This window comes from Elgaria multicarinata, chromosome 5 (genome assembly GCF_023053635.1).
Source record: "Elgaria multicarinata webbii isolate HBS135686 ecotype San Diego chromosome 5, rElgMul1.1.pri, whole genome shotgun sequence".
Lineage (NCBI taxonomy): Eukaryota > Metazoa > Chordata > Lepidosauria > Squamata > Anguidae > Elgaria > Elgaria multicarinata.
In genome coordinates, this window is record NC_086175.1 from 58,831,763 (window position 1) to 58,853,058 (window position 21,296).

Sequence of the window (21,296 nt, forward strand, 5' to 3'; positions counted from 1 at the left end):
GGCAACAATAGGGAAATAAATTACAAAGAAGATAAAATAAAAAGAAGATACAGGCAACAAAGACAGATAAGCCAAGGTGAGAGTCATAACTGTTGGCAGTATGGGAACAAGAATAGAAATGAGAAATGAAGGAAAATAAAGGTTTCTTACAAATGTTTTTTTTTTTTAAGGAATGGTTGAATTATAGGTGGTAAAAATTATAGGTGGGAAAAGAAGGAAGAAGGCAGGAAATGAGTGAAATACTCATTTTTTTAATGGATGCATCTTAGATTTTTATCTTTTTATATCTGAAGTGCTCTATATATTTTTAATTCCTACAAACATTTTTGGGATGGTAGTCTTTATTAATTTAGTGTGCCATTTGCATTTTTTAAAATGTCACTGGATAATTTTGTACAATATGCATGCTACTGGGGATATGCTATGATAGTTGGCTAATGTATGAGGGATTCATAGGCTGTGTGCAAAGCCTGAGGTAAGATAGCCTGCAGAATTTTAAGAAGGAGGCAAGAAAAGTATTTAAAGTGCTAAAAAGCTTCCAGATTCATTAAACGTGATTAATTTGCAGAGGTTTTCCAGCTGGACAGAGATCTAAGAATTGGTTGGTGGGCCAGTAGGGCAGATTTTTCATTGACTGATTCAATTATAATTTGGTGTGTGTTTCTGCCATTTAGATTCTAGAAATATGAATTTAGCTGGCATGTTGTTATTGATTGAATTTGTTGCTTGCTGAGTTTCATGCGTGGGAAGAAACAAGGTTTTATTTTTTAAAAATTCCTATCTGCTTCATCAGAGCCTCTCTGTAGCAGGATCCAGGAGGTCCAAATGCCTGCAGGGGCCTAAATGAAGAGGCAGGCTGAATAGCCTTAATTACTATGTCCTTACTCCCATTAGGTCATGGAACCTGCCAAGAATCATTACATTACTTTTGTCTGAATTCAGTACTTACCAGCAACCCTATTTAGTTTTCAGTGTCATCCAGAGGGCTGGAATGTAGATGGAAAAGGCAGAAGTGGTTTCTGTCATGTTGATAAAACCTCGATTGGACTCTGAACACTCAAATCCAGGCAGGAATCTAAGTTAAATATTCTGAACAGAAAGAGAAAGATGGAATCAGTTCTGGGTTGGGTTCAGAAAAGGCTCTAAGGAAATACCAAGCAACCAAACTTCACTATTCTTTTGGACTTCCTGCTCAGAAGCACCATGACTAGATGGGCAAAATTGCCCGTCTACCGAAAATAAAGAGCGGCTGGGGCACAGAAGCAAGGATCGCCTTTGTGCTCTGCCTGCTGTGCATTGGATGCTCAGCAGTCTCCAATCTCCAAAGCTGCTGACTCTCTTCATAGGATTGTGCCCTTTATTCTATGTAAATAGCCTTGTCAGATTTATCAGCTTTTCTGTTTTTTGGTTTTTTTTAGTTAGTTAGTTGGTTTGTTTGTTTTACAATACACTTAACTTGGCTTGACAGATCTGGAGGTTTCTGTATGCGCTATTCGAAGTTTTGCTGCTGTTATTAAATTAGAAACCATTTCTACATTTCATTCTATTGCATTGTTTTATAGGCACCACACAACAATCTAAAGCATGACACATTCTTTCCAATTTCTTAAGTGTCAACTACCACCAAACCAGAAATTTAAAATGCTTCTGCTTTAAATTAGAGAGTATTAAAAACTTTGGACTAATTTGGATAGACCTGCATCCATAGGATTCTTAGAAGTTGAAGCCCCAAACCTTGGTTCCAGACATTTTAAATCTTTCATCATGTAAAGTGTAAAATTCCAAAAAAAAAAAAAGTTAGAAACTTTTTGATGAGCAGAATCCTTTAACAAAGTTCCAAACTTATTGTAATATCTTTTGGTCATTAACTACCTTCCCACTTTTTTTGGAAGGGGGTGGGGAACCTATTTGAAGAATCTGGAAATGATGGGTAGGTATTTACTAGCTTCTCAGCTAGTAAATCATATCCTATCCTGAGATATGATATAGAATTATTTTAACTAGTAAAATTGTGATGGGTTAGCTGTTTTAGTCTGTTTCCGGAAAAGTATCAACAAAGGCTGGTTTTGTCAATTTAAAAACTAACACTGTTATTCCAGGTGAAAGGAGGGGGGAATAAAGAGATGAGACAAATAAGTACGGTATCAAATTTGGGCCACATTTATTGAAGATCTGCAAAGGAAAACTGGGCGGGCCCTAATCTACGCCAGCAACTAGCTAGGTGTTTTGTACTGGATGAAGCATTCTATGCTTGGAGTGTGGTGTCTGGGTGATCACCACCCCCAGGCCTACCCCTTTTGGGGAGGGGAGGCCTTCCCGTTTCACTCCCTCCCCCGGGCCGTGAAACACCAGGTGGAGTGAGGTGAGTCGGCCTCACAGGTAACTCTTATCCCGGAAAAATAACAAAGACTGTTTTTGACACTTTAAAAACTAACACTGTTATTGTGACATAAACTTATTGTGACATGGACTAGAGCCCACTTCATTAGATGAAGTGTTATTTTCAGTTAGCAGTTATATAGGTATAGGTATAAAAAATATATACAGTCAAAGAGAAAATATATAGGGGGAAAAGGACTGTAACAGTTATGTTAAAGCTTAAAATAGCAGTCTTACTTTCCAGATCTACTTAGTGGAAGTGGCTATAATGGGAAAGAATTATTCCTCCTTGGGCAGAAGGGTCATATTTGCCCTGATTTGCCTGAAATAAACTTCATGCGTGTAGTTCTACTTCCTGCAGTACGTCTGCCAGTGGTAAAACCCAAAATAAAGCATGCCAGGAATGGGATAGAGAAAGCTTTCATTCCCTTGAAGATCAGAATCCTGAATTACTCCAGCATAGGTATCAATATGGCATAGGTATTTTCCTTCCTGTTTAAACCAACAGGAGGGAATTTTTTTAAAAAAAACTTCTGGAGGAGAAAAAAGGCAAGAGACAATGCCCCCACCCCCAAATCTCCTGCCCTGGCTAATATGGACCAGAAGGGCTTTAGGATGAGTGGACAACTTGTCACACACCCTGCTCACTTAGGATTGCTCTTAAATGTATATCAAATAAGCACAGTGACCATTCACAATGCAGTTTTGTCGTTAACACAAGCATCCTTTCTAAGCAAATGTCTGCTAATTTAATTAACATGTTTTTGACTGATTGTGTTCTCTATATAAAAATCTTCTAGCGGTGTTATCCTGTGCCTGTCTACTCAGATGTATCGATTCTGATTATTTATTTTATAGAATAGAAAGTTTAAAGTGGGATATCTGGCTCAATTTACTTTTCTACTTAACATTTATTTTGGAATGGAAAAAAATCTGAATATGAGAGAAACAAGACTGATATATTTGTCCATCTCTACTCCATATATTTTGAGAAAACTGATAAGCGTGAATTTAGATGTTCTCTATCCTGCAATAAGTATATACATTCTACTAATATGTAACAAAGTTTTTTCTTGAAGTATTTTATGTTGTGCATTTTGAAATATTTATTAAAAATGTCAAAATAGTGTATCTTTGGAATAAATGATTATCCTGTTCAGTTTTTTTAATTTACTGCTCTCACTTCAAATATGTTTCCCACGATTCCCTGCTCCCTCCCCAGTTAGCATTTGGGAAGCAAGATTTTATTTCACAATTTTTTCTTTTGCCTTTGTAGGCAAAGATCCAATACCATGCTTTAAAACATTCTACATACCAAATCACGTTTTATTGTGATATGAGAATGTTTGGTGATTGTAGAATGTTATTTAGACCAAAGATATTTCATAAAGTTGTTATTATACTTGTAAACAGTGGCTGAATTTGTGAATATCTGTTATTAAATCATGCAGTACCTATTCAAAATGCTTCTCAAACTAAATCACACCAGTTGCACATTCTCATTGTTATTTAAAGTTTGTTACGGCCAGCTGAAATGGATTATATTTTACTCTTTACATTGCATAACTTGATATTTGCTTCAAAATACTGAAAAATTATATTAAAGAAAGATGCACATGCATGCTTAGGAGGTAGCTAGGAAAATTGATTTAATTTTTTTCATAAATTCAAAATAAACCCCCAATTGTATACTATAAGATACTCTTTAGTTAGAAGGTCATCACAACACAATTACATGTAATATATCCTACACCATTCATAAGACCTTGACACATTTTGTGGAATAACTAGAATGAAGATTTTGTAACACAGACTGCTAAAAGGCAATCCTAGCAGCTTTTCATTGAGTCTACTTAAAATTGAATAACTTTTAACATGAAAATGATGATTATTCATACTTGTACTAGTAGCCCCTTGTGCAACCCTCCTCTCTCTCTCTCTCTCTCTCTCTCTCTCTCTCACACACACACACACACACACACACACACACACACACACACACACACAAAAACCATCCAGATTCAAAATCTCTTATTTAGCTGCAGTGTAACAATGGATTGTTTTTCAACTCAGGCCACCAGGGGTCAGACCACGTTCAGTGATTAGTAAGTAGAATGGAACAAAAAGCACACAAGTGAAAGAATGGTATTATTGGAGTATGGCTGGAACAAGACTGCTTTTTCTGGAGTGTAGTATTTGGCACAAGGCTGCCTCAAAACTGATACTTACATCTTCAAATAAAACAACTGACAGTTAGTTGCCTGGCAATAGCATCTACCATCTACAGCCTGAGCTGGCCACCTTACTTTCCATTTTAAGTCTAGCCCTACTTTAACACGGTAGTAAAATGTTTTCAGTAACACCAACAAAACCAATTACTGTAGAAAATACTGTTCATACGCTAATCAATAAGAGTTGTAGGGTTTATATTGCATATGACATTATAATTATTATTATTATTGGTATTATTATTATTACTTATTAGCCAAAGCTCTCTGGGCGGTTTACATAAGATTAAAACACTTAAAAACAATATACAAAATTTAAAACTACAATATATAACATACACAGAAACATACATTTAAAACAACTATAAACAAATCTAGCATCAGTAAAGCTCATTACATATTGCTAAATGCCTGGGAAAAGAGAAAAGTTTTAACCTGGCACCAAAAAGATATCAGTGGTGGTACCAGGTGGGCCTCTTCGGGGAGATCATTCCATAATTGGGGTGCCACCACAGAGAAGGCCCTCTCCCTTGTTGCCGTCCTCCAAGCTTCCCTTGGAGTAGGCACCACGAGATGGACCTTAGATTTTAATGTAGTATATGGGTAGGTTCATGTTGGGGAAGGTGTTCCATCAGGTATTGTGGTTCCGATCCATGTAAGGCTTTATAGGTTTAAACCAGCATCTTGAATCGGGCTTGGAAATGTACAGGCAGCCAATGCAAGCAGGCCAGAGTTGGTCTTATATGTTTGAACCTTTTGGTCCTTGAACCTTTTGGTCCTTGTTATTAATCTGGCCGCTGCATTTTGCACAAGCTGCAGCTTCTGAACCGTCTTCAAAGGCATTGCACTAATCTAACTTGGAGGTTACTAGAGCATAGGCAACTGAAGCCAGGTTATCCCTCTCCAGATAGGGGCATAGCTGGGCCACCCACCGAAGTTGGTAGAAGGCACTCTGTGCAACCGAGGCCACCTGAGCCTCAAGTGACAGAGATGGTTTATCTCCTCTTCAGCTGCCATCTCCAGTCCATTACCAAGCACCCTGTTGGAACTGCTATGCTTGTGTTGCATTTTGAACTGTGTTTCTCTTATCTCCCCATTTCAGGGAAGCTGCTTTGTAGGAAACCCTGCTCTGTGGCTTTGATTCCTTTTGCAGATGATAGAGAAAAGTTAAACAATTACAGCCCATCATATCTTCACAGGTTAAAGCTGGGTAGGGACATACGTATCTACTGGCCTTCAGGCTCTGTAAGATCTTGGGTGGGATAGCAAAGGAAAATGCAGCATCTGATTTTATCCTCATTGTGCTTTCATATTGGTATTTTATATCATGTTTTTTTTATACTGAATAGTTTTAATTTTTGTGAACTGCCCAGGGAGCTTTGGCTTTTGGGTGGTATAAAAATGCAATAAATAAATAAATAAACTTCCTTTCCCTTTTTTTATTATAGAGAGCTACTTTTGTTTATGCTTCTCTAAATTTTTGTTCTGTGGCCCCTGACTGTAAAAGAGGAAGGATGATATTTCAGATAGCTGCTCTGGAAAAGAAATAGGACTGTCATATTGATTTATTATTTGTAATTTATTTGGTAAAAGTATGTATATCCTGCCTTTTCGTTTCTCAAGAAACACTCAAGGCAAATAATAGCATAGACTAAAATAGAAATCAATAACAAGCATAATTTTTAGAACAATAAATAAAAATATTAAAAAGAGGCAAGGTAGCTGCTAAAAATAATCACAGCAAAACAAACGAGCAGCTCAGCACACAAAATGTCTATTGAAATTAATAGGTCTTCACGAGGCAGAGGGGAAAAAATTAAGGGGCAAAATGACCCTCCTGAGGCAGGGAGTTCCACAGTCTAGACTTGGTCACTGAGAAGGCCCTCTCCCACATCCCAACCATACTATGCTGCTGAAATCAGGACACAAAGAAGACTCTGTCCAGCAGATCTTAATATATTGACAAGTTCTTACAGGAGGAGGTAGTCATTTAGCTTCTGGTCCTAAGCCATTTATGACTTTAATCAGCATTTTGAACTGGACCTGTAAATGGGATTGCAAGGCAGTGAAGTTGTAACAAGGGAGCTGCATGCTTTCAAAAATGTTCTAGCTGCCTCATTCTGGACAGCTGAAGTTTCTGAACACTCTTCAAACCCAGAGTCAAGTGCAGAACTCCAGTCTTGGTATAACTAACACATGTGTCACTATTGCCAGACCTGCTTCCCACCAGCATTATTAAAATGAAGCAAGATGTCAGTAATAATAGTTCTAAAATGTGAATAATATAGAAGACTCTCAAAACTGAAGGAGAGTTTTGATCTGGAAAATACAGAGCGGGTTGTTGTCACAACTCTTGAGTGGGAAAGGATTAGCTACAATCTGCTTCAATAGCTATTCTAGGGGCTTATGTACATGTTACATTTGGTGTGCTGAAAGTTGCAAAGAATGGAATAAGATAAGGGTTTAGTTCCTCCTAGCAGAGCAACAGCTATTTGATTTTACTTAATCTGAACAGGTTTTGAATGTGATGAGCTACAAAGCATTTGAGACGTAGGTTATTTTTCAGCCAGTCATATGAAACATGTAGGTATTCTCATAAAAACATAGCTGAGGGGTTACTCTTAGCTGAGGTACTATTTTGAAAAATAAGTATATTTTATTTTTCTTTATGAACTTATTAAACTTCAGTACTGATCCATGGGTACCAATTGGTTATATATAAATTGCATATGTAGTTCTTCAATAAATAAAACCCTTTCATTTGCAAAATAATGTTTACATTTTCTAGAAATGTTCCCCTCCCCTCTGTTTGATCTAGTTAGCAAAGAGGAGGCTTACAAGTTCTGCTGTTTATGTAGTTGCTTTTTTAGTTCTACACTGGTGTCTTTTATAGTTCTCCATGGTGTACTCACCCTTTCTCTTTTCTGTATGCCTGTAATTTGATGAAAATGTATTTTAATATACTGTAATTTAAACCATCTGAATTTGTAGTAGTTACCTCACTGAGGTCCACCTATGATCAAGTTTTGATTAAGTTACACTGGGCTGGTTTCTGATATTTAGCATCTAGTATTTCTTGTATCTAACATTCTGCAGTTTGGTATGATCGATACAACTGGGAAATGCACGTGCTTTGATTCAGTGCAACTCTGGATTTGCCCTTTTGTAGTGGATTGTGCTTAATGTTTCTAACAAAATACGTATGGTTACCACTTATAAAAGAGAGACTCTTTGTATATATACATCTTGTAACTCCACACTCTGAGTCAGTGCATATGAAGCTGCAGCCATGTGAAAGCCCCTTTAAATCGCTCCTCTGAGACATGGTTCAATTGCAGTTCTTTCCCTGTTGATTGGGGACATTCTTCATATAATCACAAATCTAATCCAGATGATGAGCCATTGCACACACAGATGAATTGCATGTGGAGATAGTTGTCACAACTCTTGAAAGCAATTTACATCTTTTATGCATCAGTCCTGAGTGTTTCCTTCTGATAGAAACACTTTTTTTATTATTCAGAGTGGTATTCTACTGACGTGTATCAATGGTATCACTCAAACAATTGTTAGCAGATAGATTTTGGATAGATGAGAAGTATGTATTGGATGGCAAAACTTTGCAAAAACTTTAAAAATTATTTCCCATGATGTCTTTTTCTTAGGGTATGTACATTAAATCAACATATGATGGTCTTCATGTAATTACTGGAACAACAGAAAATGTAAGTATTGTTAATCACGTTTGCTGAGGTCTGGAACATTTTTTACCTTAACTTTGGATTATGACACCCCCTTTGCTTGCATATGTGTGTGATAACTGAAGAGGATCAAGAGCATGTTTGGGGGAAGAGGGGTTGCACGTGGGGAGAAGAGCTTGAAAGAGATTGTCTGAAACTGGTGAGAAAGCTTTAGTGTATTCTTGTAATGCATAAAAATTATTGACTTCATCCGAGGAAGGAAAAAGTGTCTTGCTGTCATGTTTTGTTGAGAATTAAAGATAAATGTTTAAGATTCTGTGCTGCGAGTTTTCTGATACAGTAAAACTCTTTCCCATCATAACAGATTTAATTTTTACTGGAAATAAAATAAAATAGCCTTTAAAACTAATAAGTAAATATTTCATCTAAGATCGCATGTAACTGATATAAATTTCCCCTTCCTTTGTTTCCGGTCAGAATTTATGATCTTTCAGAATGACCCCCAAAATAAATGTAATGCCGCAGTGCCACAACCCATGCACATTCATTGAACCCTAATGAGTGCCTAAGAAGAACTAGTCTCTCTATATCAGCCCCTGGATATATAGAAGCTTCTTTCAGGCGGGCAGAAGGTTTTGCCTCTGACAACTTCATTGGTGTGAAACTAGCATTTTAGAAGCATTCTTTACCTTCCACCAGAATATAGACACTATCTTCTTATGAAGGAAACCCAGGCTATTTAATTTTGGAGGTAACACAACAGAGGCACAGCACCTCTGAATACAGTAACTTAACAACCATTTTAGAAAGCTTTGACTATTGGTCTGTATAGAAATATAATAAACAAACAAACAAACAAACAAATTGTAACCACCATAGGGCTTTCTTCTTCCCATATTCCACTAGGAGGCAGATGGCCCCTCCTCCAAGTATTAACTTTCAACTTACTGACAGTATGGTTTACATATTCTTTACCATGATTAAATGACTGTAGCTGTGCATACGGATGTTTCCTACAGACATTCTACTGAATGTGTATAGGTCAGGAGCCTGCCTCTGCAATTTTATCACTTTTGTACATTTTTTAACATAATGGGTGCCTGAGAAGGGCCAATAACACACTCCATATTGTGTCTGTTTCAAAATGCACGCACACACACACACACACAAACTGTTTTTTCTAAAGTAGTAAATTCTTTAAAACAGAGTTTGTTGAAGCTTCTGGAAGGCACATCACAGTGACTGAAAATCTCTTCAGAAGTGTCCCTCCATATGACTTACATGACTGTCTAAATCCATGCAAGGTTAATTGAGTCCATAAGTGAGGTGTGTGTGTGTGTGTGTGTGTGTGTGTGTGTATGGAAGAGAATCACGCAAAACATTACCACCTTACTTGTTGTTTTGCTGAATCAATTTTTCCTGCCAAATCCATACAGTACTAATAAGACATCAGTATAGGTATTGATAAGTATGTTTTCATAGACCAATGTTATTGGTGTTTGATCTGTAGAGATTAGGGTCAAGCCAATTTTAAAAAGAAACATATTAATATATAATACAACTTGCCCTGTTTCATGAATATTCAGTAAATTCATTCAGAAATTAGTAAGTTTACATGTGGGAAAAATAAATGTATGTCCCCTCTAGTTTGGCCTTAATAGATGCCATTCTGAGATTCTACTGGTTGCAATAAAACAGGATTAGATGAAGTTATTCTGTTTGGGGCTATGAAAAAGCAATGTATCCTAAAATGTACATGCTTAATCAAAAAAAGGGTTACTTATGCCAAAATGTTTGAGTGCAGCGTTCTGTAGAAAAACAGGCAATACCAAAAGTTATGTTAGATAGTCTGGATTATCTCAACCTTGTATAATTCATTAGTGCTTTTCTCTATTACATACAGACTTCTCAGTTGCTGCATAGAAATTAGGATTTCTGTCAGGGGCTATAACCAACGCATGTTGTTAGATTTTAAGAGCAGTTGTAATCATATCAAGTCCTCAAACAACTTGAATCCAGTGGTGCTAATCTCAGGAAATTATTTACAATGTTGACAATGTGGGTCAGAAGTGTCCACTGTGTCTTTCCCCTTTTCTGGAACAAATTTTATACTTTTTAGGATGGTGGTGGTACTGCAGCATTTAGGTAAACTATCCATTTAATTAAATAAAAACTTTTTTCTGTTAAAAAGAGGATCATACATCAGAGTTTAAATATAATTATAATTATTTTAAAATAAAGTATTTCCAAAAGCTATGGGTGTCCGGTGCCATCTTTGAAGAGTTTTTCCTCTTCTTTACTGAAACAAGATGGAATGCCTCTTTACCTCTATTGTAATACTGACATGCATGATCTAAAAACCAAAAAGTGTGCTTGTTAGCTTAGAACTATTCATATGGAAATTTATTCACATTTAATTGACTAAAACTCATATAAATAGTTGTTTTAGATTTCTTTAATAATAGCCATACCATTTTGAGAAATAAGAGTGCAACTGTTTCCTTTAGTTGGATTCATTTCAATGGGATAGGGAAATGTTTCATTTCAAAAAAATAGATTTGCATCAGCAGTTAGTGCAGCCTACATTGCATTAATTTCAGTGAACTTATCCCAAATTAATGCAAAGTTTCCTCAGAAAGTAACAAATTCATCTATGTCATCTTGGATGTGAGTTCGCCTTTAATTTGAGATCTCATTCTGCGTACACAAACTTCTGTCCGTACATAATATCAAACTGCATCTTGGGAGCTGTACTTTGTAAACACGTAATGCATGCATCTTGGGAATTGTAATTTGTAATTCCATGTAATTGCAGTTATATGCACCACCATGTTATATACCCCTTCCTGATTGGTTGTTTTCACATGACCTTCCTAAGTAATGTTTACTTGCCATTGCCAGTCGGTATATGGTGGAGAGACAATAGTGCCGCCAAGTGACATCACATTTCCTCCTGAAAGAGAAGTGTTAAATCAATCAACTCAGCACATGAGCAAAAATGATATAGTTTAGATGCAGACTGTGCACACTCCAAAGCTCATAATCTATTCCAAACTTAATAATGAATTTATAAGGCAATGATCTACTTGCTACAAAGGTGAGCATTTTGAATACACGGGGTTTGACTAATTATGACTGATTATGAAATTCCACTGCATCACTACTTTCAATGAGCTTAATGTGAAGATGTTAGCACAAACTAATTCTTCTTTTGAAACAAGTAAGATCTGTTCGCTCAGTGTTTTGTATTATCAATGCATTTTTAGATATCGTCCAGCCTCCAAATTTTTTTTTTAAGGAGTAGGGTTAGATATAAACGCTTAGACGTCTTTATATTCTGGGTTTTCCATGGAAAGACATTATGGTGAAATGTGTATGTTCCCGGACTAGAACAAATACATTTTGGGATTACTTGAAAGAACTTGGGGCATTTTATGCACTCCATAGAGAAGTTTTGTTTTTTAAGTTGTACAATATTCTGTATCAGTGGTTTTCAGACCTGCCACATTCAGGGAACTATTTCCACATTGATTTATATACCAAAGGACTACTTCATATTTTCTATGGAATCCATGCTTTGTAGATGATTCAGAAACATTTTTGAGGGTGCCTTTTGAATTGAAATGGTGCTCATTGTGTCTGCCAGGAGGTTGTGCTCAACATTTCCCCTGTTTAATTGAAGGCAAGATCAGTATTGGCAGAAGAGCTGGTTTGGGGGCAGCTTGAAGGAATGGCTAAACACCACCATGCTTAGTTCTCAAACTCATAAGAATTTTGTGCTCATGCCTCTCTAGAGATTTTGTGGGAGACTGATTGGGTTTGTGGACTGTCCCCTTCCACACCACCCACAACAAGCAAAAAAAAAGGCTGTGACCATTAGCAGGATCACACAAAAGGCTTAGCTTGCGGAAGGGCCCCATGAAGTGCAGCATTAATGGCTAACTCTTATGTGCTGTATTTCCTGCTGGTGTATGATGGGGCTCTTAGTACAACCCACTGAGTCAATCTTTTAAATGACGTCTCAAGGCTGGGGACACTATTTGCATCATTACTTGCATTCACAATCTTCTCCAAAGAATCCTAGCATTCTTTGAAACACAACTTGAAAATCAGTGCTCTAAACAAAACATACACATGTAGAATGTTTTTCTCCAAGGTGATTTTAGAAATGATAAAGTATGTGTAGCACTGTCTTGACATATATCTTCATACGAATTGAGTTAGAGGATATTTTCTGAGCCAGAATTCAGTTGCATGAGTTCTGGAACATATGTACCAGTTCTTTGGGAGCTGAGATCTTTCTCCCCACTGAAGATTTCTCAATAAACAAAGTATCAGTGCCATTTTAAAATGGATTCTCCTGCTCTGGCTTTGTTTCTAATCAGGTTCCATTGTACATCCGAGTGGTTGCTAATTGCAATAATAAATATTTCCTTATACAAAAATATTACTATTATTTAGATCTTTTACTTGGATAGCTTAAGCGTGCAGGCAGAAGAAGCTAGGTTAAGTTCAATATTCAGACTAAAAGCTTGTTATATATGTTCAAATAAACGTACTAGAAACATTATTGTACCCACTGCCAATATACATAGTACATATATACAATATCCATAGTACTATGTGGCAGAATCCTAACTCGAGGACTGGTCAATTGTTATTTGAGATGCTATTAGACCTATGGCCACCAGAAGCTTTAAGCAAGCATAGGTTGTTGAAGAGGTCATTGCTCTATTGCAACAGTCAATGAGGTTTGCCAATTAAATCTATGCCTAATATAAAGGCATAGTATATTTCTACTTATGAGTGAGGATGCTTAATTTTGGAAATAATTAAAGCTATGGAAGAGAATTGTTAAAGCAGTTAACTTACATTACTACTACTACTACTGCTACTACTACTAATTTCATTTCTATACTCCCCCATAATAAAAATAATCTAAAAATATTAAAACAGAAATATTATAACAAAGTAAACATCAAAAAACAATTTAAATACACAATGTTTTTCCAAATAGACCTGTTCTAAAACAGCAGGCATAGATGCCTCATCATATACCATTATGTTCTGCTTGGCTGTTTTGAATAGTCACTGCTCCTATGCAGTATGATGGATGTTCCTAATTTCCTAAGGGGTTTGTGAACTCCAGGTCTATATATCTGTCTTTATTGACACTCTGATTTATTTAGATGAGAAGCTATGATATAGCTTAGTAGTCATATTTTGTATATTTTAACATTTCAAGATAAGAAAAAGAAATGCTAAAAAATATTTTACTTACCAAAAATATATAAATATAGAACTAACACAGTTTGCATAGATTAACAACTTTGCTCTTGCAAAAGGAGAGATGATAGCCAATAAGGATTGTATTCTTGATCATCTCTTTTATTTTAAATTCAGTCACCTGCAGATCGGTGTAAGAAAATCCATGCTGGAGATGAAGTGATTCAAGTTAACCACCAAACTGTGGTACGTACAATTGCATTCTCTATCACTTGAAGATGAAGGTGCACTAATGTATTAGCACATGATAAAAATGTATTATGTTTTTTTTAAAATAAATTAGTAGATTTGCATGACAGATTTTAAAATTTATTTAATATTTCTTATTTTTATATATTTTTAAAAAAGAAATAAGAGTAAAAGAAAAAAGTGTTGAAGCCTGACAAGTTCATGATATATACTAATAGGGAATTCAGGTGATTGAATATCAGTTTGGAATGAAAATGGAACCACCCAAAATAAGGTAGTTTTTATACTCAAAGGACTATCTACAGTAGGTACTCAAGCATGTAAATTTGAGAATTAAATATATATTCTTTAACAAAAAACCAAAATGGTCTTGTGAACATCCAAGATGTGTTTTAAGTTGAGAGAGAGAGAGAGAGAGAGAGAGAAGAGGGAATAACTTGTTTAAGCCCCTTACATTTTATAAGTGTTCTGAATTTGGGATGGGGTAGGGGATGCATGGCAGGAGGTTAAAACACTGCCCCTTCCTGAAATATACAGGGATGTTTTAGGGGGAAAGAAGAAAAAATAACACATTTTCCTTTTCCCATCTCTAGAAACAAACCTTATATAAAGCTCTAAAATGCTCATTTTGGGGATTCACAGCTATCCCTGAATTGTAACTCTAGCACTGTGTGGCCTTAGCTAGACCTAAGGATTATCCCAGGCAAATGGAAGGGTCATCCCTGTCTGCTCCTGAGATCCCCTGTGTGTCATTTGGATGCACAGGGATGATCCTGGGATGATCCCGGGATATAGGCCTGGTCCAGCTATGCCCAAAAGCTCACCAGGGTGTCCTTTTGCTTTTCTTCTACATGGCACTCACCTCCCATCCCCTGAACCCTAAACGGGACTACCAGTCTCATGTTCCAGCTGGCTGCAGCCCTGAATAGGACAACTCCTCTTCAGGGATGGGATATACTTCAACATCTGTTCCAGGACCCACACAACAAATTAATTGCACCGAGAAACTTCTCCTCAGGGAAAGGGCAATATCCATGTGCACATAAATAACTATATCTTCCATAGCCAAAATGGAAGCCTGAGCACATAGGGTGTGTCTCAGTTATTCCTGGTGAAACCATATTAGCTGCGGGGTTCCCGCCCCCTTTGGTCAGCCCAGAATGTTATCAGTATACATATTTGATATCATTTTTTTAATACAAGGCCTGCACACCAACAGTGTTTCAACGTAATTGACAAAAGACCATTTAATTTGTTTTTATTTTTTGTAACTAGCAACTTGGTTTACTAGAGCATGTGTTCTACAGTTATGCCCAGATTTAATGTATTATAATCTGAAGTGTGGTATAATAAAACTGAGTTTACAGGGTAGGAATTGCTACCTACGTGTGCTATTTGTTTTGAAACATAGGATGACAGATAAGAGCATTTTGTTTTTCATTCTACGTTGCCTGGGTGACAGGCTTTTGTTATTATTATTATTATTTATTTATTTATATAGCACCATCAATGTACATGGTGCTGTACAGAGTAAAACAATAAAATAGCAAAACCCTGCCGCATAGGCTTACATTCTAATAGAATCATAATAAAACAATAAGACGGGGAAGAGAATGCACCAAACAGGCACAGGGTGAGTAGTGCGTTTTGGCCCACTTGACCCTCACCGAGGTCCACAGGGCAACGCTCAAAAGGGCAGAGTTCAGCAGCAGACTGCTCCATAGCTCAGTGGTTAAATTTAGTTTGTTTCCAAGTGAAATTTAACAATTTTGTAGTAACTTTGGATGCCATTGTTTTGTTTTAAAAGAATTTTTAAAATATTTAGGGGTAGGACAGCGAGGGCCAAATGTGGTTAATGGACCACATGTTGCCCATCCCTGGCATAGACCCAAGAAAGGCAAGATAATAATGTCTAAATAAAAAGAATAGGTGGTTCAAACATCTTAATTTAGGAGAAGGATGAAATTATTCTGGGATTGCCCCCACTCCACTGCAACAGCCTATGTGAGAAAGGAGACTGTGCTACTATATGAAAAGTAAGGCACCACTGTAGGTGAGAAGCAGAGTAATGGAGAGACATTGGTTGGGGAAAGAAATTTCCTTCTGTGTGAGAGGCTGTTAGTTGGAAGATGTGACGTGTGCCACCCCCAATGTATACTGTAGAAGGGCTTCCTAGTGCTGGAACAAAATGACATATGGCCAGGAAACAAAGCCATACATAGCAGTCTCCCAAAAAGGAAACATACTTATTAAACTCATATTTGTACTATTCCTCTTCAATTAAGGTAATTGTGACTGGCACCAGGGCTTAGGCCTGATCATTAGATCCTCTCTGAATGTCTGTCCTCCAGAGATCTAACTGCCTAAGACCCAACTGCCAATGAGTGAAGTAACAGTGAGGGCTGTGTTCTCTCCCTGCCTTCCTGGATTCCGTAAAGGAGGAGGGTCTCCCGCCTGTCAGTCGGTTCTTAAAACCAATCTCCCAATGCCAGAGCACTTCATTACAGATGGATTTCCCTTGGGAAAGAAAAGAGGAACAGAGAAGAGAAGGTAGTTTCAGTTGTAGGTGGCAGTTGAACTTTTCTCTATCTATTTTTATGTCTAGTCTTGGTTCATCTCTATGGCAAATTATGCTCCTAGGGCATATCTGGTGTTTGTGACCATCAGAAACAAATTATTCTAATGCAAATCTAGAGCAAAATGGTGATGAGGAGAAGCATTAAGGGAATGGGCATGTAAGTAGGTAGCAAAATATATGTGACACAGGATATCCACAGATCTGTTATACAGGTTGTGGTTTGTTTGTTTGTTTGTTTTTTGAGCAGGCTAATAGCAACTTTGGGCTGGGGGATGCCAAGAAGATGACTTTGATGAGAACTATAGTATGGGGAAAGAAGAATAGGATATGGGGAAAGAGTTAAACGGTAGTGGAAAAGAAGGGTGGGAAAGCCCTGGTGTACTTGCAGATGCACTTTCCACTAGTAGACATTCAATCTAAGTGGATGACTCATCAGTGCTTCATGATATATGCTCCAATTAACACCTTCAAACACTGCCAATCCAATTAATTATTAAGTGTGTGCCAAAATCGTTTGTTCACAAATTCCATCACGCAACCCCACAAGCACATTTTAATTGGAAACAGAAGCTCTGAATTAAGTGACTTTATTTTTGGCATCTTAATAAGATAAAATATTCTATATTTCTATTCTTTACCATATGAGGAAAAACAGTATATTAGAAAGTACTTTGCACTGCTAATGTTTTAAGTTGGAGTGTTGTTCCTATTTCTGTAATGATGGACAAAATGGAGAAGGCTAAGAAAAATGTGGATTTTGGATTATTAGCAGGAAAGTTTGGGGCAACTGGCATGGCTGAATGTGAAAGGATACTTAGAGAAGTTGGGTTATACACATTTACCTGGGACTTAGTTTTTAATTAGTTCTAAATAGACATACTTTTATCAGATGGAAGATGCAATTCCCCAGACATCACAGCACCCTCAGCTATGCCAGCCTCCTGGCACAGGCAGAAGGTGCACCGAATCCTACAGATGTCAGGCATCCCTCAATATAGATTTGATTTCCTCTCACCACCCAGTGCTAACAACAGCAGTAATTTTGTGTGTCACGCAAGGAAGGAAAAACAAGCAGTCATACAGAAAGTTCATGCAGCAGGTAGTTCGCTCACTCAAGGAATACATAGGCTTCCCTGAAAGGAGGGATCAAGCTGGGGAGAGTGGAGAGAAGAGAACAATGCGGTGTTCTCCCTTTTTGTTGCCTGCATTTTCAACTTTATTTCAAGGTAATAGTTCATTGAAATCAATAAGAACAACAACAAAATGAAAATATTGCCAGGGAATAGAAGGGAGGAGCCGAGTTAGGCAACCTGACTCGGAAAGAGGAAGTGTGGGTTTGAGCTTGGGGAAAAGGTTGGTCAATTCAGCATTTTTGCATGCCTGGAAGCAACATTCATACTTGAGACAAAGGCAGATGGATGGGGGGAGAAGTTTCCAGGACACTCCGCAGAGCAACTTTCTAATAACTCAGCCACAGCAGCAGAGTGGAAGTACAATGTTCCCACAACAAAAAAGAGTTGTCTGTCTCAGTATAAGGCAGTTACTAGTCATGATGTCTCTATGCTACCTCCAGTATCAGAAGCAGTATGCCTATGTACATCAGTTGCTGGGGAACATGGTTGGGCAGATACCATTTCACTCATGTTCAGCTTATAGGTTTCCTATATGCAGTTGGCTGGACACTGTGAACAGAATGCTGGACTAGATGAACCCTTGGTCTGATCCAGCATGGCCCTTCTTATGTTCTTACGTCATCTAGCTCGGTATTGTCTCACTGGCACTGGCTCCCCAGGATTTCAGACAGGCCAATTTTTTCAGCCTTACCTGGAAATGCTGGGGATTGAACCTGGGCTTTTTGGCATAGAAAGCATGTGTTGTACCACTGAGCTAAAGTCCACTAGAAAAAGAGAGTAGCAGGTATCATTTACCCCATTACTGCATCTCCATGCTGGGTATGGCTTCACTGGTCACATAATGGCAGTGATGCAAAGCCCAGCTAGAACAAGAAGATTGACAATTTCACAGAGGAGCAGTGGTAACTGTTGTAGAACTCAGTTGTGGTCTGTATATACTGGAGAGAGGAACATCTCACCATTTATATCTGCTGGAAGTTTGCATGTGAGATGATGAATAGTAATGAGACAGAAGCTGCAACACATAGTATCTAGACCTAGAAGCCCAGTATTGGTTGGTGAGCGTGGTTAAGAGAGAGTGCTGCCAACCAAGTACTCTTCCCTTGCTCTCTTTCCAAATGAAGGCATTGAGACAATATTTAGTCATTCTCTGTACAGAGCTGCAGTGTAAATCTGCGTGTAGGTTTTGCTGTTTTTCCTATTCTGTGTGTCCAGGCTTTACTCCTCCAAGACAAAGGGCTCACAGTGGGCATTATTTGTGTGTGTGTGTGACTGGGGGGAGCAGTGGGGAGGCATTTGCTTCAATTGTACTCTGAAACATGGTTTCCTTCTATCCTTTGCATTCCTGTGTGGGCTGTTGTTCTTGCATACCTAGTTGGGGTAGTTGAGTAGAAATTGCTGTTGGATCTTTGGTGTTGGGGCTCCTGAGGCAAAAGACCTGAAACGGTTCTAAGAAGAGTTGTATTAACAATCTGCTCTTCCTACATGTCCGTTAACCATAGTTCACATCACTAAAGTTCCTCCTTATGTTATGTTCTCTGTGTGTGACAAAAGGGTAGGCATGTTGCCAAGTGCTCTGCCACCTTATGAGCTGCTTGTCTGGGGTTTATATACTGGTGTAGAAATGCTGTGGGAGTTGCAGGTTTACATATCGGTAGGGCACCAGGTTGGGGAAGGCTGATATATGTTATAGTTTGAGTAAGAATTAATTTTCATCCAGAAAAATAGCCTGATCACAAGGTATCAGAGGTTTAGTCCAACAATAAATGCAAAACTCCTGTGTAATTAGAGAGATCGCAGATTGTACATTACAGGAGACTCTTTTCTGAAGGAGATAGATGAATCAATGGATTGACTGGCTGATTTTTGTTAGCCTGCAATGATCAAAGAACATATATGGATTTTTCTTGCAATTCCAGAAATCCAAGTGAATGTATTGGAAGGTTTTATAGAAATAAAATTTCTATAAAAATAATAAATAATTATTTTATTTATTTATAGAAATAAATAAAATAATTTTCATGTACCACATTACTAAGAGAACTTCTGTGTAAAATTGAGGTACAGTGCTGCAGTAGTATGCAAATCTGTTGTAGGTAGTCTTACTGCATACTGTTTAATGATGGTATGTCATCCATGCTGTATACAAATTGATTACAACAGTTTTATGTTTCTGCAATCATATAGCTATAATTGGCTATGTATGCTATAATGATGCTGTATTTAATTCAGCAATCACTTTAATGTGAAATAATGCAATCTTTAAGGAAAGGGAATTGAAGAACAATATGAGGAAAGAATCAGTGGGTGTGCTGAATTCAATAGACTTTATTCTGCAAGTTGTATTTATTAAAACACTGCCCTCCACCACTCTATTTAATTAATAAAACACAATTCATGTTGTTTGTTGATGTACCTAAACAATGAAGTCAGAAAGATCTATTCAAACCTCATACTTTGATATTTGCCCTAAGAATTTTTTTTGAAAACACATTACTGTTGATGTTTGCTCAACTAGTCTTTCAGCTCCCTCTAGAAAGAGAACTGGAGAAGTTTAAGAAATCAGCAGCAGTTTGTTTAACTTTAGTGACAGAGAAAATAAGGTTCCTAATTAGGAATTCTGTGGTTTGAGTTGTAATCATAAGTTTGTTTCTCCAAGGCTCACAACTGACTCCTTGCCAGAATGAGAGTGATTAAAAGCTTTGGAAAAACTGTGAAAAATAGAGTAATGGTAATCCTTGCTGGAACCCTTCTAGAAGAGCTTTGGCTTGGGACATTCTCTCACACACTTCCAGTGAATTACTAAATGCTCTTCGTGGTTTCCTCACCTTCTGTACTACGCTGTAGCACTATTTAATACTGCCCCAAATTGCTTTGGTCTAGCATCAAACCCATTCCACAGTTGACATCAGCAATAGGTCACATTTCTAATGAAAGAGGAACATTTTAAAGGAATTTTCTAGGGGAGAAATATGGTAACATGAAATACCTGTAATGCAGAACAGAAGTGAGCATAAAGCTCCAGGCAGTTGTAATGCTGCTCCTCAAGGCTACTCCTGCTTTATCAGCGCATGGAGCTTTACAGTTGATTTGCTTTTACTAGACAATGAAGGATGAAAAATATATAAGAATGCATTCATGTACCATTCACAGCAGCTTCGTAGAACTGTTTGACACAACTCACAAGCTAGCAGAAATCAATGAAGGAATGTGTGAGAGTGTGTTTGTGGTTATTTCCATTTCTATATGAAATCATATAACAAAAGTGTGTGAACAAATGTTAAAAGTTTCTGATGAGGTTCACAAGCTGACTGAAGAGTTGAGGACAGTACACATGGAATTGTCTATTTATTTATTGTTACCTTAGAGGCCTTTCCACTATTGTTTTAGCTTTTCTTCAACACTTGTTTTGTCCATGCTGATGCAAAGTATTTGATGTTTCCTAGTCCCACTAAAACAGCTTTTTCTGTAGTCCAGTTCCTCAATAATTTTGTTGCTTGAAAAAAAAAATCCATGAAAGGTTTTCTTGCATGGAACAAACTCTTAAGTGTAGTTTAGATTTAAAATCCAGTCCTAAAAAGAAGTTTAAACCATGACAGTGCTAGCAGTAATTTGTCCCAGTTCTATTAAAACATCACTCTGTTTGGTAAGTAGAACAGAGGCACCCATTCATTTGGCCAAATTCCAGTAGCCTTAGTTTATGGAGAGACCCATTATTATAGCTCAGTCTACGCCAATCTTGTGCCCTCCAGACTTTTTGAACTTCCAACTCCCATCAGCCCCATCCAGCATGGCTAATGGT

General features: G+C 37.4%; 1 protein-coding gene across 4 annotated transcripts in view; it reads left to right on the top strand.

Annotated features, from left to right (window-relative positions):
• The window catches only part of CNKSR2 (connector enhancer of kinase suppressor of Ras 2), a 183,588-nt gene that overhangs the window by 74,745 nt on the left and 87,547 nt on the right, over positions 1-21,296 (top strand). For 3 of the 4 annotated variants that reach the window (XM_063126460.1, XM_063126462.1, XM_063126464.1), the window contains exons 7-8: positions 8,273-8,332; positions 13,712-13,780. The exons of the other annotated variant lie outside the window; for it this stretch is intronic. In XM_063126460.1, the coding sequence (XP_062982530.1) occupies positions 8,273-8,332; positions 13,712-13,780 (129 nt within the window). The remainder of the gene's footprint in view (positions 1-8,272; positions 8,333-13,711; positions 13,781-21,296) is intronic. 4 annotated transcript variants of the gene reach the window in all.